This window comes from Nycticebus coucang, chromosome 15 (genome assembly GCF_027406575.1).
Source record: "Nycticebus coucang isolate mNycCou1 chromosome 15, mNycCou1.pri, whole genome shotgun sequence".
NCBI lineage: Eukaryota > Metazoa > Chordata > Mammalia > Primates > Lorisidae > Nycticebus > Nycticebus coucang.
Window position 1 is genome coordinate 70497530 of NC_069794.1, and position 17613 is coordinate 70515142.

The following is a 17613-nucleotide window of genomic DNA, read 5'->3' on the forward strand; positions in this document are numbered from 1 at the left end:
TATAAAGCTGTATATAATTTAAATCCTGCTTACCTGTCAGGCTCACATCTGACCACATTGGCAGCCATTCCTCCTTCCTACACATCTGCATGCTGGTCTATGTACCATCTTGCCTGACTCAACCAATCTTCAACTCCTTCACTTCCACCCAAATTTGTCTACTACATTCTCTGAAATTCCTATTCCACAGCAGACATCTTTAACCTATTTGTTCTATGCTTACTCTTGCATCAGCTGAAATCTGGTTCTTCACCAAGGATACTGGCACCTTTGTAGACCTCTCAAATGGAGGCTACTTATTTTCTCCCACTGTCTTGCTAATTTTAGACCTTTTCTCTTATAACCTCTTGAAAAAAAGTCTGCTCCTTAGAGGTTAATGTCATGTAGTCTCACCACCTTCTAGTCTCCTTTTAGTGACCACCTACTTTCCTCTCATCTTTTACTCATGAAGTCTTTAGCACCTAGTTCACTGTCTTTCTTTCTACTCAAAGTCGCTATTCTAGGTAAATCAATAGACAGGTGACAACATCTCATCTCTCAAACCTTTAATAACTTTCACTAAATTAATTGAGTTGCCTACTTTTGCTTTAGCCATTTACTCTCATCATCACTCCTAAACCCTGAAATCACCTGTACTGCTTTGGCTCAGAAATTATAAACTTAGAAAACTACTCTATGACTCTAGTTCTTTTTTTCGCTCTTGGACTTGCATTACATCTGTTTTTCAACCTCACTGACAGCTTTCTCTTGATTTTTCTCCTCTCCCCTTTTCATCTCTTTTACTTTCTTATTTATTATCTCTATTATCTTAGGTAGATACCATGACTCATTAATTGGAACTTCTTTTGCCCTCAACATTCTTAACTCCTGATCAGGCCCGGTGGCTCACGTCTGTAATTCTAGCACTTTGGGGTCTGAGACCATACTGGGCAACACACGACCTCATCTTTTTTTAATTTTTTTTGAGACAGAGTCTCATCACGTTGCCCTCGGTAGAGTGCTGTGATGTCATAGCTCACAGCAACCGGAAAGTCTTGGGCATAAGCAATTCTCTGGCCTCAGCCTCCCAAGTAGCTAGGACTATAGGCGCTACTTAATTTTTTTTTTTTTGTTGTAGTTGCCATTGTTGTTTGGCAGGCCTGGGCTGGATTCGATCACGCCAGCTCTGGTGTATGTGGCTGGCACCCTAGCTGCTGAGCTACAGGCACCAAGTCATGACCTCATCTCTTAAAAAAATAAGAAAAATAGCAGGGCATGTTGGTGGGCATCTGTAGTCCCAGTTACTTGGGAGGCTGAGGAAGGAGGATCTCTTAAGCCCAGGAGTTCAAGGGTGCAGTGAGTGATGATCAGGCCACTGCACTCCAGCCTGGGCAACACAGTGAGACCCTGTCTCTAAAACAAATGAACAATCAAAACCATTCTTTGCTCCCTAGACCATGACTCTTCTTCTATCCCTTTGCCTAGCAAAATCCTAACTCTAATACAACTGTCCAACATTCCTATTCCTACACGTAGGCTATATAACTTCACAGCTATGCTGCTTGGTGACTCCATTCCAGTCTGCTCCCTTAAAGCTTCTAGGAAATCTTTTTTTTTTTTATTGTTAAATCATAGCTGTGTACATTAGTGCAATCGCCTGTACCCATTCTAAGATGCACCATAGATGTGGCCCCACCCATTACCCTTCCTCCACCAAAACCTCCCCCCTCCCTTCCCCTTCCTTGGCCCTTTCCCCATAGTCTTCTGCTATAGTTGGGTAATAGTCTTCATGTGAAAGCTATAATTTAGCTTCATAGTAGGGCTGAGTACATTGGATACTTTTTCTTCCATTCCTGAGATACTTTGCTAAGAAGAATATGTTCCAGCTCCATCCATGTAAACATGAAAGAGGTAAAGTCTTCATCTTTCTTTAAGGCTGCACAGTATTCCATGGTATACATATACCACAATTTATTAATCCATTTGTGGATTGATGGGCACTTGGGCTTCTTCCATGACTTAGCAATTATGAATTGGGTTGCAATAAACATTCTGGTACAGATGTCTTTGTTATATTGTGACTTTTGGTCTTCTGGGTATAAACCTAGTAAAGGAATTATAGGATCGAATGGCAGGTCTATTTTTAGGTCTCTAAGTATTCTCCAAACTTCCTTCCAGAAGGAACGTTATTAGTGGGCATTCCCACCAGCAGTGTAGAAGTGTGCCCTTTCCTCCACATCCACGCCAACATTTCTGGTTTTGGGATTTTGTTATGTGGGCTACTCTCATTGGGGTTAGGTGGTATCTCAAAGTAGTTTTGATTTGCATTTCTCTGATGATTAAGGATGATGAGCTTTTTTTCTTTTCTTTTTTTTAAATAAAGAGAAAGCATTTTATTTTTAAACTCCATGGTAATTCATGAAAATACACTTAAAAAGTCGTGCCAGCGGTGGATGAGCTTTTTTTCATGTGTTTGTAGATTTTGCGTCGGTCTTCTTTAGAGAAGTTTCTCTTGGTCCCTTGCCCACCCTGAAATGGGGTCACATGTTCTTTTCTTGCTAATAAATTTGAGTTCTCTGTGGATTCTGGTTATTAGACCTTTATCAGAGGTATAACCTGCAAATATTTTCTCCCATTCTGAGGCTGTCTGCTTGCTTTACTCACTATGTTCTTGGCTGTGCAGAAGCTTTTTAGTTTGATCAGGTCCCAGTAGTGTATTTCTGATACTGCTTCAATTGCCTGGGGAGTCCTCCTCATAAAATATTCACCCAGGCCGATTCCTTCAAGAGTTTTCCCTGCACTTTCTTCAAGTATTTTTATAGTTTCATGTCTTAAGTTTAAATCTTTTATCCAGTGAGAGTCTATCTTGGTTAATAGTGAAAGGTGTGGGTCCATTTTCAATCTTCTACAGGTTGCCAGCCAGTTCGCCCAGCACCATTTGTTAAATAGGGAATCTTTTCCCCACTGAATGTTTTTAATTGGCTTGTCAAAGATCAAATAACGGTAAGTAGCTGGATCCATCTCTTGGTTCTCTATTCTCTTCCAGACATCTACTTCTCTGCTTTTGTGCCAGTACCATGCTATTTTGATCACTATGGATTTATAGTACAGTCTCAGGTCCGGTAGCGTGATTCCTCCTGCTTTGTTTTTATTGCTCAGTAATGTTTTGGCTATTCGAGGTTTTTTCTGATTCCATATAAAATGAAGTATTATTTTTTCAAGATCTTTAAAGTATGACAATGGAGCTTTAATAGGAACTGCATTAAAATTATATATTGCTTTGGGCAGTATGGTCATTTGAACAATGTTGATTCTTCCCAGCCATGAGCATGGTATGTTTTCCATCTGTTAACATCTTCGGCTATTTCTTTTCTTAGAGTTTCATAGTTCTCTTTGTATAGATCTTTCACGTCCTTTGTTAGGTATACTCCCAAATATTTCATCTTCTTTGGCACTACTGTGAAAGGAATAGAGTCCTTGACTGTTTGTTCGGCTTGGTTATTGTTGGTATATACAAAGACTACAGATTTATGGGTGTTGATTTCTGTAGCCTGAGACATTGCTATATTCCTTGATCACTTCTAAAAGTTTTGTAGTAGAATCCCTAGTGTTTTCCAGATATACGATCATATCATCTGCGAAGAGTGAAAGTTTGATCTCTTCTGACCCTACGTGGATACCCTTGATCGCCTTTTCTTCCCTAATTGCAATGGCTAAAACTTCCATTACAATGTTAAAGAGCAATGGAGACAATGGGCAACCTTGCCTGGTTCCTGATCTAAGTGGAAATGATTTCAATTTAACTCCGTTCAATACGATATTGGCTGTGGGTTTGCTGTAGATGGTCTCTATTAGTTTAAGAAATGTCCCTTCTATACCAATTTTCTTAAATGCTCTGATCATGAAGGGAGGCTGGATATTATCAAAAGCTTTTTCTGCATCAATTGAAAGAATCATATGGTCTTCATTTTTAAGTTTGTTTATGTGTTGAATTACATTTATAGATTTACGTATATTGAACCAGCCTTGAGACCCTGGGATAAATCCGACTTGGTCATGGTGTACAATTTTTTTGATGTGTTGTTGGATTCTGTTTGTTAGGATCTTATTGAGTATTTTTGCATCTATATTCATTAGTGATATTGGTGTATAATTTTCTTTTCTTGTTGGGTCTTTCCCTGGTTTGGGGATCAAGGTGATGTTTGCTTCATAGAATGTGCTCGGTAATATTCCTTCTTTTTCTATATTTTGGAAGAGGTTTAGTAGTATAGGCACTAGTTCTTCTTTAAAGGTTTGGTAGAATTCTGACATAAAGCCATCTGGTCCTGGGCTTTTCTTTTTAGGGAGATTTGTATAGTTGATGCTATTTCAGAACTTGATATAGGCCTGTTCAACATTTCTACTTGAACTTGGCTAAGTCTTGGTAGGTGGCGTGCTTCCAGGTATTGGTTGATTTCTTTCAGATTTTCATATTTGTGAGAGTAGAGTTTCTTGTAGTATTCGTTAAGGATTTTTTGAATTTCTGAGGGGTCTGTTGTTTTTTCATCATTACCATTTCTGATTGATGAAATTAGAGATTTTACTCTTTTTTTCCTGGTTAGGTTGGCCAAAGGTTTATCTATTTTATCGATCTTTTCAAAAAACCAGCTTTTGGATTTATTGATCTGTTGTATAATTCTTTTGTTTTCAATTTCATTTAATTCTGCTCTGATTTTGGTTATTTCTTTTCTTCTGCTGCATTTGGGGTTGAAGTGTTCTTCTTTCTCCAGTTGCTTGAGATGTTCCATTAAGTTATTTGCTTCCTCTCTTTCCATTTTCTTGAGGAAGGCTTGCAGTGCTATAAATTTCCCTCTTAGGACTGTCTTTGCAGTATCCTAGAGGTTCTGGTAATTCGCGTCTTAATTGTTGTTTTGTTCCAAAAATATGGTGATTTCCTTCTTAATCTCGTCTATAATCCATGTATCCTTTAGCATAAGGTTGTTTAGCTTCGATGTTTTTGTATGGGTATGCAGGTTCCTGTTGTTATTTAGTTCAACTTTTGTTCCATGATGGTCCGCGAAGATGCAAGGAATAATTTCTATTTTTTTAAATTTCCTGAGGTTAGATTTGTGGCCTAGGATGTGGTCGATTTTGGAGTATGTTCTGTGGGCTGATGAGAAGAATGTTTATTCAGTTTTTTTTTGAAATGTTCTGTAGATGTCTGTTAAGTCCATATGTTGAATGGTTGAGTTTAAGTCTAAAATTTCTTTGCTTAGGTTCTTTTTGGAGGATCTATCCAGGACTGCTAGAGGGGTGTTAAAATCTCCAACTACTATGGAAGTGGAGGAAATTGAGTTGCTCATGTCTGTTAGAGTTTCTCTTATAAATTGAGGTGCGTTGTGGTTGGGTGCATAAATATTAATAATTGAGATCTCATCATATTGAGTATTACCTTTAACAAATATGAAGCGTCCATCCTTATCCTTAATTATTTTGGTTGGTTTAAAGCCTATTGCGTCTGCGAACAGGATTGCAACACCTGCTTTTTTCTGCTTTCCATTTGCCTGGAATATAGATGACCATCCCTTCACCTTGAGTCTATATCTGTCTTTTAATGTAAGATGTGATTCTTGGATGCAGCAGATATCTGGCTTGAGTTTTTGTATCCAGCCCACCAACCTATGCCTCTTTAGAGGACAATTTAAATCATTCACATTATTTGAGAGTATTGATAAGCCTTTCGAGAGACCGGGGACATTTTTAATCCTTTTGCGACTATGGAAGTTGGAATTTGATCAAAAATTTTTTGGGTGGGTTTACTTTTGTGGTGGAGAATTATGCTGGTCTTTATGGAGGATAGGTCTAAGAATGTCCTGGAGAGCTGGTTTAGTTGTGGCAAATTTCTTCAACATGTGAATGTCGTTGAAGTATTTAATTTCTCCATCATAAATGAAGCTCAGTTTAGCTGGGTACAGGATCCTGGGTTGAAAGTTATTTTGTTTTAGGAGATTAAAAGTCAATGATCATCCTCTTCTAGCTTGAAAGGTTTCAGCAGAGAGATTTGCAGTTATTCTGATATTCTTCCCCTTGTAGGTAATGGTTTTATTTCGTCTGGCAGCTTTCAGAATTTTCTGCACAGCTCTTATGGAGGTCTGTGCGGCGCCAAGCCCAGGAGTTTGAGGTTGCTATGAGCTGTGACGTCATGGCACTGTACCCAGGGGTACAGCCCAAGGCTCCAGTGTGCCAAAACCATCTCACTCTGCCCCTAAGGATTAAGGCTGTAAGGCAACTCAGTCCCCGCCTTTAGGCTGCTCAGTCAGTAGGTTACTTTGACCTGCCCAATCCTTGCTCTGAGACGCTGAGGGCGGAGCTTGCTGGGGCAGTTCTTTCACAATGGCTTCTTGTGCCCAGCTCAGTGGCTCAGTCTGGGGCCCCAGACAATGCCCAAAGTTCTCCACACTCCTGCTCAAGCTCTCCCCAAGGCAGTTCAAGTGAGTGCCAAGTCCAAGAACACTGAAACAGTTCATAGGTAAGGCCTTTTCGGTTTGCAGTCTCACTACTGCTTTTACTTACGGTTGCCAGTGTGATTAGGTCGATCGAACACATGCAACCACTTGCCAGTTTTCCACTGTTTTTGTCCTCCTCTTGGGGTCCAGAAGTCCCTTGCTGGCTCCCTGTATCCTCAAAGGGATGATTATAGGCAGATCCCACCGGCCAGAGATGCCTGGAGTCTTGTCTCCCCAGACTCACTGTTTCTAGTTGCAGGGAAGCTGTTACTCGGCCGCCATCTTTAATCTCTCCCCTAGGAAATCTTTCTATATGATCAGTTTTCTTTCCTTAACACAGAAGCTACTTCAAACCTTCTCCTTTCTATACCAAGTTCAGCCCTTATTAATACATCCTACTTCTTGCCACTAATTTGTAAATATCTGCATAAAATGCCCAAGTCTTCATCTTTCCTCCTGATAACCATGGAATGCCATTCTCCCTGTGGAATGCTGATCCTTCCACTCCTTCTCTCAAGACAATCTCTTCTCTAATATTTTCCAGGATTTTTTTCTTATTTATACTTCCTTTATCTTATATTTTCTGTCTCTTCTCATCAACAAGAAACACATTCAAATCTCTTCATCCAAAATAAACCCACATTCCCTGGGCTTTTTGTCTCCATCCCCCACTTCTGCTAACTAATCTGTTTATACCCAGGTCTCTTACATGGTCTGCATTTCATTTTCTTTCTCACGTTCTCAATGTTCTGCAAATTGGCTTCAGATCCTATCCCACACCTATCTGTACAGTCAGCCCTCTGCATCTATGGATTCACCAACCATGGATCAAAAATATTAGAAAATAGTAAATAAAAAACAATAATGTAACATTAAAAAATATAAATTAAAAAATAGAGTATAACAACTATTTACACTATATTTACATTACATTTACATTATATTTGATATTGTGTAAGTAATCTAAGGATGATTTAAAGTAAACAAGAGGATACATACAACTTACATGCAAATACTATACCATTTTACATCAGAGACTTGAGCATCCTCAATTTTTGATATCTGAGCAGGTCCTGGAACCACCACATACCAATTGACCACTGTACTTGTTAAGAGTGTCAAACACTTCCTGTTGCTAAATGGAGAGTTCTCAGTCCTTAGCTTACTCAATCTCTTTAATTTACTTCATTTTAACATATTTGATAATTTCTTTTTTCTTTAGCACTTTCTTTTCTTAGCTGCCTTGATAACATTCCCCTGCTTTTCCTTTCCTTCTCTGATCACTGTGCTATAGTCTCTTCCATGGCACTTCTGCAGATGTTGGTGCTACTCCTGAGTTCTTTGGAGGCCTTATTAGCATCTTATTTGTAGATGCTCTGCTTCACTCCCTCTTCAGACTTATCTAACACTGATTTTTCTTTTTTGGAGACAGAGTCTTACTTTGCTGCCCTCGGTTGAGTGCCGTGGCATCACAGCTCACAGCAACCTCCAGGTCTTGGGCTTAGGCAATTATCTTGCTTTAGCCCCTGAAATAGTTGGGACTAAAGGCGCCCACCACAACGCCTGGGCAGGGTTTGAACCTGCCACCCTCAGTATATGGGGCCCAGAGCCCTACTCACTGAGCTATAGGCGCCACCCTAAATTTGATGTTTTAATAATTTATCTGTAATTGCTCAAAGAGTTTGAAAGTTACCATCTACTCAATGAGTATTTTGTGATGAGTATTTGTTTTAAAAACATCTGTTAAATAACATGGTGCATATCTTATACTTAATAATACTTCAGTTAAATAAAACACATAACTAGAAATTTAACAAGTCAAAATTACCTTTATCACCAAGGTCTCTAAAAAAAGTTGATCCATAACCAGCTGTTTGGATTCCTGCCAGTGCATCCTCGATATCCTTTGAATACACATAATAAAATTATTCAATTTAACTTATAGAAATTTATTTTCTATCTTACCAAAACCAAACAAAAAACCCTTACACATTATTTACCTTTTTTGTCAGCTTCTTGACTAAAGTTTTACCTACAGTAAAAAAGAAACATTATTTAGTACTCATATTCCTTGATAAAATTCAACTTACACTAAAAAGTCATTTAAAAAAAACCCAAACATTTATAAAAAAAAAAACTTGAAATTTTAGCCAATAGCCTTATCCAAAGTATGAATTAGAGGATTTTAAGAGTAAACCCAAAGGTGCTATAGCTTTCTGTAAGATCTATTTTGATATATATGAAGTCTAATAACCATCTTTGACTATTCTCATTTTTTTCTTCACATGATTAAAATCAGCCTCTTTTAATTTTCACTAAAAAAATCCTTATGCATGTTTTAGAAAGCTATGTTTTTGGGGTGGCACCCGTAGCACAGTGACTATAGCGCTGGCCACATACACCGAGGGTTGCAGGTTCAAACCTGGCCCAGGCCAGCTAAACAGTAATGGCAACTGCAACAATAACAACAAAAAAAGCTGGGCGTTGTGGCAGGTGCCTGTAGACCCATCTACTTGGGAGGCTGAGACAAGAGAATTGCTTAAGCCCACGAGTTGGAGGTTGCTATGAGCTGTGACGCCAGGGCACTCTACCAAGGGTGACAAAATGAGACTGTCTCAAAAAAAAAAAACCAAAAAATCTCCCAGATACTGCTTGTATTCCTGCCAGATGGCTGCCAGGGCCTGTTATGCCTGGTAGCCAAATGCAGTCACTCATTTTCTCCCATGGACCATTTAGTTTTGCCCAGAATCTATTTCTTAAAAGAATTTACAGCTGTCGGGGTGGCGCCTGTGGCTCAGTGAGTAGGGCGCCAGCCCCATATGCCGAGGGTGGCGGGTTCAAACCCAGCCCCGGCCAAACTGCAACAAAAAAATAGCCGGGCGTTGTGGCGGGCGCCTGTAGTCCCAGCTGCTCGGGAGGCTGAGGCAAGAGAATCGCGTAAGCCCAAGAGTTAGAGGTTGCTGTGAGCCGTGTGACGCCACGGCACTCTACCCGAGGGCGGTACAGTAAGACTCTGTCTCTACCAAAAAAAAAAAAAAAAAAAAGAATTTACAGCTGTCTCTGATGTGTACCTTTTGTTCAACACAGTAACCCCTGTAGTCTGCCCTGTTCTTCTATACTACCTGTACAAAGTCTTTTCTTATTTTCAATAAATGTCAGACACTACCGGAAAAAAGAAAAAAAGAAAGAAAGCTATGTTTTTGAACCTGGAGAATTCCTCTTAAGCTTGCAACAGTCAAATTTGAAAGCCTAGCCAACAAGACTGTCCATTCTGAAACGATGCTATTTTAATCTCCTATTAGATAACAAAGATTAAAAATTCTTTCGGGTTTTCAACCACATTCTTTACTGTTTACATAATTGTCCTCTTATTCACCATAATCCTAAAGCTATCACATTATTTCTTTTGCTGGGACTTATTTGATGATAGCCTCAAGTCATTTTACACATCTAGAACAATACTGAAAAATATTTTGTCTCTCAATAAGTCATGTGCACACAAACTTTCACTTCTTACTCTTAAAATTATCAATGATGTTCCTTTAGTACAATTACACAGTTGGTGAAAATTTAGGTGGTATATTATAAAAAATGAGTGCTTTCATATGTGCCTTTCGTTGTTTATGCTGCTTAATTTGAACTATAGGCTGAACACCTGTGGCTCAAGCAGCTAAGGCACCAGCCCCACACACCTGAGCTGTCAAGTTCGAATCCAGCCCAGCCCCGCAAATCAACAAGGATGGCTGCAACCAAAAAAAAAAAAAAAATAGCTGGGCTTTGTGGGGGCGCCTGGAGTCCCAGCTACTTGGGCAGAGGAGGCAGGAGAATCACTTGAGCCCAGGAGTTAGAGGTTGCTGTGAGCTATGATGCCACAGAACTTTACCCAGGGTAATACTTGGAGGCTCTGTCTAAAAAAAAAAAAAAAAAATCAATCCACCGGGGACAAGTTGTACTGTTTGGTATTAATAAACTGTCGAGATTTTATTTTTACATTATTAAGCAAAACATTAGTTGTGCATGTGACATTATACTTTTTAAAATCATCAATGGTCATATTTGTAAGCTTAGGTATTACTATTTTGGAATAATTTTTATTCATTGAGAAACTAATTTTTATTTATTGATTTTTTTTTTTTGAGACACAGCCTCAAGGTGTCACCGTGGGTCGAGTGCCATGGCGTCACAGCTCACAGCAATCTCTAACTCCTGGGCTCAATTGATTTTCCTGCCTCCACCTCCCAAGTAGCTGGGACTACAGGTGCCTGCCACAATGTCTGGTTATTTTTTTTGGTTGCAGCTGTCATTGTTGTTTGGTGGGCCCGGCTGGATTCAAACCCACCAGCTCAGAAGTATGTGGCTATCACCTTAGCTGCTTGAGCCACAGGCGCTGAGCCCATTGATAAACTATTATGTGCTAGGCAATGAAAATGAACTCTAGATTCTAATGTTAGGTGTTATTTTATCATGAGATCATTAAATAAATAAAAGTTACCATTTAATTTACAAATCTAAGTGTCTGTAGTGTCCATATGAAAATATGTAGATTCTAGTTATCAGTCTACATATTTTCACATACATACTGATAACTAGAATCTAGAGAGAACTCAAACTAAACAAGAAAAGAGCAAACATCCCATTGATAAGTGGGCAAGAAGAGAATTGAACAGAAAGTTCTCTGAATAAGACAGCTGAATGGCCAAGAAATACCTGAAAAAAAGCTCATTGCCCCTAATCATCAAAGAAATGCAAATCAAAACCACTCTGAGATATCACCAAACTCCAGTGAAAATAGTGCATTTCACAAAAATCTCAAAGCTGTAAATGCTGGCATGGATGTGGAGAGAAGGGAACACTTTTATACTGTTGGTGGAATTGCAAACTAATATAGCCTCTATGGAAAGAAAAGTGGAAAATCCTCAAAGAGCTAAACATAGACCTTTCATGTGATCCTTTAGTACCATTACTAGGTATTTACCCAGAAGAAAAAAAATCATTTTATTACTTGGATATCTATACTAGAATGTGTACTGCAGCTCGATTCACAATTGCCAAGACGTGGAAGCCACCCATTGCCCATCAACCCATGAATGGATTAATAAACTGTGTACCATGGAATACTATTCAGTCATAAAAAATAGATACATTACATCTTTTGGATTTACCTGGATGGCGTTGAAGCACGTTCAACAAGAATGGAAAAATAAGTGCATATGAAAATATGTACTTACTGAGTACAATGTACTCAATACTACTATGAAAGCAACAGAGAAACAGAAGTATATTCAGGGTTATAAGGGAGGAGGGAAAGGAAAAAGGGAAGGAGGGCGAGGCACTGGGAAGTTCAGGCACAATGTAAGGGTACACAGCACACCCCCTGGATGAAGGGTTCCACTACAACTTCAACTTTACCTTAGAAATGCAAAGTATGTAACCTAATCATTTGTATTCTTATATTAATCTGAAATTAAAAAAGTATGTAATATAATGATTACAATGAACTCTAGAAAACAGTGTAATACATGTATTTAACTTCTCTTTATGTATTAGCTTAAAATAAACTGATCATGATTCATATGCATTGTAATGCTTTTCTTAAAATTATGTAAGAGATTATTTATTATCAACGGCACTTTTAATTTTAGACAATAAAGGTTAGTCCCATCAGTTTTTTAAAAAACAGATTAAGAGGCCGGGCACAGTGGCTCATGTCTGTAATCCCAGCACTCTGGAAGGCTGAGGCAGGTGGATTGTTTGAGCTCATGAGTTTGAAACCAGCCTGAGCAAAATAGCCAGGTGTTGTGGCCGGAACCTGTAGTCCAACTTACTTGGGAAGCTGAGGCAATAGCATTGCTTATGGCCAAGAGTTTGAGGTTGCTGTGAGTTATGATGCCACAGCACTCTACTGGGGGCAAACAAAGTAAGATTCTGTCTCAAAAAAAAAAAAAAAGAAAAGAAAAAAAGTAAATAAATAAAAAAGAGATTAATTCTTATACTGAACTTAAAGTATTTTAGAAAGCAATAACTGACATTACAAAGGTAGAAAAGAATGTAGAATTTTTGATGGCAATGTGGATGGTTTCTAGGAGTTTCTAGGAGGTCTGCTTGGAAGTTAAGACTCCATTTGGTTCTTTATCTTTGTGCTTAAAAACAGAATTTGTAGTTAAATAAAATATGAAATATCTTAATAGAAAATACAATAAAATAGAAAATATGCAGTAATATAATGATTATGATGAACCCTAGAAAACTGTGTCATACATGTATTTTACTTCACTTTACATATTAGCTTAAAATAAATAAATAAAATTTCTAGGGGTCTTATCTGCTTGGACGTTAGACTCCATTTGGTCCTTTATAAATCTTTGTGATTCAAAACAAAACCAAAAAATTCTTCTACTTGAAACTAAGTAAGGAAAGAAGGTAAGATTTGCTTCCCTGCAACTAAAAGTCTGGCAGCTAAATAGCCTAATACAATTCAGTAACACGTGAATGAAATATAACAATAAAGTTATAAGCTAGTTAAATATAATACAAGAAATAAATTATAAAATTGACTGAGGCAGATTTCTTATCTGTTTTACCTTTATGTATGTCAGTACTTGGCATTTGAGTATTTATTTGTTGAATGAATAATTGAATAAACAAATAGAAAAGATTTCACAATGTCTTCTTACCCAGATCTCTGCCTTTTGGATAAGTTATCATTCCCATTTTACACATCAAACAAATGGGCAAAAGGAATTAGGAATTAGGTAATGATACAGGCACTAAAGGATTTATTTTGATTTTTAAAAACAGGTGTGAGACTCTTTGAGTTCCAAGAAAGTAGTAATGGAAATCTATAGACGAATTTCAACACCAACATCACTGAGTAATCGTGTATGTTACGATCGTAGAGGCAGTTTTTCTGCTTTTGACTTTAATTTGACATAGTTACACTGGTTATTTCATGTTAATTACAAGTTCTGTTTTATACTTACAGGAATTTGATTACCATAAATGAAAAAACTATGTACTTAATGTAGCATAAGTTGTAAAAATGTTTTCCAAATGATGTTAATGATTAAAAAATAATGAAGAAATTATTTTGGGGGGCGGTGGCATAGCTGTGGGTAGGGTACTGGCCACATACAATGAGGCTGGCAGGTTCAAACCTGGCCCGAGCCACCTAAAACAACAATGACAACTGCAACAAAAAAAATAGCTAAGTGTTGTGGCAGGCGCCTGTAGTCCCAGCTACTTGGGAGGCTGAGGCAAGAGAATTGCTTGAGCCCAAGAGTTTGAGGTTGCTGTGAGCTGTGATGCTACGGACCTCTACCCAGGGCGACAGCTTGAGAGTCTGTCTCCCCCCTCCCCCCCAAAAGAAAGAAATTATCTTTTGGTTAATGTTTAGAAGTTACTCTATTTATTATATAAAATTCATTTTTAGATTAAGAAAAATAAGACAAGGCAGAGTTACTAGGATTGAATATCAATTTTCTGCTGCTTCTTGTCTTCAGTGAATGCACTTTTCCCTGAGTATCAGGAGGGGTTATGGTGTTTCAAACCCAGCATGCTCTGGTAGCGCTATTTTGATAGATGGTTGTCTCACCAGGCATGGCCAACTTTTTACCACTTGCTCACAGGCTGTATCAGCAAAGAAACAGGAACAGCAAAATGAGAGGTCATGGTCTGATCTATTACACCATGAACCGTGACCTTTGCTTTCCTGACAGCAATAACAAGGAAAGGCCATATTAAATATACCTAACAATGTTTAGGCCATATTCTTCTATTTAAGGACAAAACCATTTGTATAATCTAATTTTTCTTCTCTTTTTTGGAGTGAGCTTATTTTTTTTAAATAGGTGAGTGGAGGGAACGCCTGCCTCTCTTTCTTTGTATAGTTCTACATTCACACACATAAAAAATTCAGCCTAATTATTTTCACAGCTATTTTATATGTATTCATGTACTTACATACGGAAATAACAGAATGGGGAAAAACTGCAAAAAAGGGCAGATCTACAGTTGAGGCTGTAGTGCTTTATTGCATGAATATGAAGAATGAAAAATACATAAAGGCTTTTTGTTTTTGCTGGAGGAGGCATAGATCTTCAAGCACTATGACAGAATTTTGGCTCAGGAAGTTGGATATTTTTAAGGACTCCACCTATTCTAGAGATTCTACCATGTGCTTTTCACTATTCACAGATTTATGAAGTAAAAACCAGATACAGTATATCTTGTTATGGGAGGTAAGCAGTCCTTTTAATACTTAAAATAGGGGGTGGCGCCTGTGGCTCAAAGGAGTAGGGCGCTGGCCCCATATGCTGGAGGTGGTGGGTTCAAACCCAGCCCTGGCGAAAAACTGCCAAAAAAAAAAAAACCACACGTACACAAAAAAACCTTAAAATAAGTAAAACTGCATTTATACATAGTAAATGTTCTTCTAGGTCACATAAGTCTTTGCCTATAGTCAAAATAAAGTTTTGGATAACTATAATTATAAAAAGGTTATCAGCAGTATGTAACACAATTTAATTTCGTTAAAAGTAGTGTTTGACACATAAAAGATAGTAGATAAATTTCTGTTTTTCTTTCTTTCTTTCTTTTTTTTTTTGAGACAGAGTTTTACTATGTCACCCTCTGTAGGAGTGCTGTGGCATTACAGCTCACAGCAACCTCTTAACTCTTGGGCTTAAGTTATTCTCTTGCCTCAGCCTCCCAAGTAGCTGGGACTAAAGGTGCCTGCCACAATGCCTGGCTATTTTTTTTGTTGTTGAAGTTGTCATTGTTGCTTAGCTGGCCCGGGCCCCGCCAGCCTTGTTGTATGTGGCTGGTGCTGTAACCACTGTGTTACGGGCACTGAGCCTAAATTTCTATTTTTCATAAACATACAGAACAACGTGAGATCAACATTAGAATCAGTATAAGACAGAGCTGATTTTGATTGCTTGCTTTTAATTCAGTCATAGCTATTCTGGAAATCAAGGCAGAAAATAGTATATCGTCAATAATCACCTTCCTAATACCATAGTAAAAGAGTAAACTGTCATAGCTAACATTCTATGAATAGGGTATAAGCTGAAAACTTTTCCTCTAAGAACTAGAACAAGGAGGGTGATTGGTGGGACCATACCTACGGTGCATCTTACAAGGGTACATGTGAAACTTACTAAATGTAGAATGTAAATGTGTCAACATAATAACTAAGAAAATGCCAGGAAGGCTATGTTAATTAGTGTGATGAAAATATGTTAAATGGTATATAAAACCAGTGTATGGTGCCCCATGATTGCATTAATGTACACAGCTATGATTTAATAATAAAAAAGAAAAAACAAAACAAAACAAAAAAAACAAACAAGAACTAGAACAAGACAAGGCTGCCTACTCTTATCACTCCATTTGACACAGTAGTACCGAAGTCCTAGCCAGAGCAATTAAGCATGAGAAAGAAATAAAGGGCTTTCAAATTGGAAAGGAGGAAGTCAAATTGCTCCTGTTTGTAGATGACATGATATTATATACAGAAAAACAACAGACTCAACCAAAAAAACCCTTAGAACTGATAAATGAATAAAGTTGCAGAACATAAAAATCAACGTGTAAAAATCAGCAGTATTTTCATACAAACAACGAACTAACTGAAAAAGAAATCAAGAAGGCAATTTCATTTACAGTAGCTACAAACAAACAAGCAAACCACCCAGGAATAAATTTAACTAAAGAGGTAAAATAATTCTACAAGTTTATGGATTAGAGGAACAGTAATATAGTGAAAATAACCACAGTATTCAAAGCAACCTATAGATTCAATGAAGTCCCTACAGCACCAAGGGAAACAATCAATAGAGTGAAAAGACAGCAGACATTCAGAATGGGGGAAAATATTTGCAAACTATTCATGTGATAGGGGACTAATACATGTATCCATAATATACAAGGAACTCAAATATCTTAACAGCAAAAAAGCAAAACAATCTAATAAAATAGGCAAATGATCTGAACAGATACTTCTCAAGAAAATAAAAAGACATAGAAATGGCCAAAAAATACCTGAAAAATGCTCAAGGTCATTTATCACCAGGAAAATGCAAATCAAAACCACAATGAGGTATCATCTCATCTCAGTTAAGATGGCTACTATCAAAAAAGCAAAAGTAACAAATACTGGAGAGGATACACAGAAAGGAGAACTCTTTCTTTTTTTTGTAGAGACAGAGTCTCACTTTATTGCCCTGGGTAGAGTGCCGTGGCATCACACAGCTCACAGCAACCTCCAGCTCCTGGACTTAGGCTATTCTCTTGCCTCAGTCCCCCGAGTAGCTGGGACTATAGGTGCTGGCCACAAGGCCCAGCTGTTTTTTGTTGCAGTTTGGCCAGGGCCAGGTTTGAACCCACCACCCTCAGTATATGGGGCTGGTGCCCTACTCACTGAGCCACAGGCGCCACCCAGAAAGGAGAACTCTTATACACTGTTGGTGGGAATGCAAACTAGTATAGACACTAGAGAGAATGGTATGGAGTTCACTCAAAAATCTACAAATAAAATCACCTTATGATCCAGCAATCCCACAACTGAGCATTTATCCAAAGAAAAGAATATCAGTATATCAAAAAGACACCTGTACCCATGTTTACTGTAGCACAATTAGTAAAATCCAAGATTTGGAATCCACCTAGGTGTCTAACAACAGATGAGTAGATAAAGAAAATGTGATACATACATACAATGGTATACTATTTAGCAAAAAAAGAACGAAATGCTGTCATTTGTGGCAACATGGATGGAATTAGAGAACATTATGTTAAGTTAAAATAAGCTAGGAACAGAAAGTCAAATACCACACATTCTTAGCCATATAGAAGCTAAAAAAAAGTTTATCTCATAGAAATAAAAAGTATATGAGGGGCTCGGTGCCTGTGGCTCAAGCAGCTAAGGAGCCAGCCACGTACATGGGAGTGGGCTGGTTCGAATCCAGCCCAGGCCTGCCACACAACGACGACAGCTGCAACCAAAAAAATAGTCGGGTCTTGTGGCGGGTGCCTGTAGTCCCAGCTACTTGGGAGTTGGAGGCAGGAGAATCACTTAAGCTCAGGAGTTGAAGGTTGCTGTGAGCTGTGATGCCAAGGTACTCTACCCAGGGCAACAGCTTGAGGCTCC

The 17613-nt window shown here is 38.2% G+C and overlaps 1 protein-coding gene across 2 annotated transcripts in view; it reads right to left on the bottom strand.

The window, feature by feature from the left end:
- Positions 1 to 17613, bottom strand: part of MICU2 (mitochondrial calcium uptake 2) — a 179509-nt gene that overhangs the window by 89879 nt on the left and 72017 nt on the right. The window contains exons 3-4 of one of the 2 annotated variants that reach the window (XM_053563057.1): positions 8465 to 8496; positions 8293 to 8368 (exon numbers count right to left, since the gene is read on the bottom strand). The exons of the other annotated variant lie outside the window; for it this stretch is intronic. Coding sequence (XP_053419032.1) covers positions 8293 to 8368; positions 8465 to 8496 — 108 coding nt within the window. The remainder of the gene's footprint in view (positions 1 to 8292; positions 8369 to 8464; positions 8497 to 17613) is intronic. 2 annotated transcript variants of the gene reach the window in all.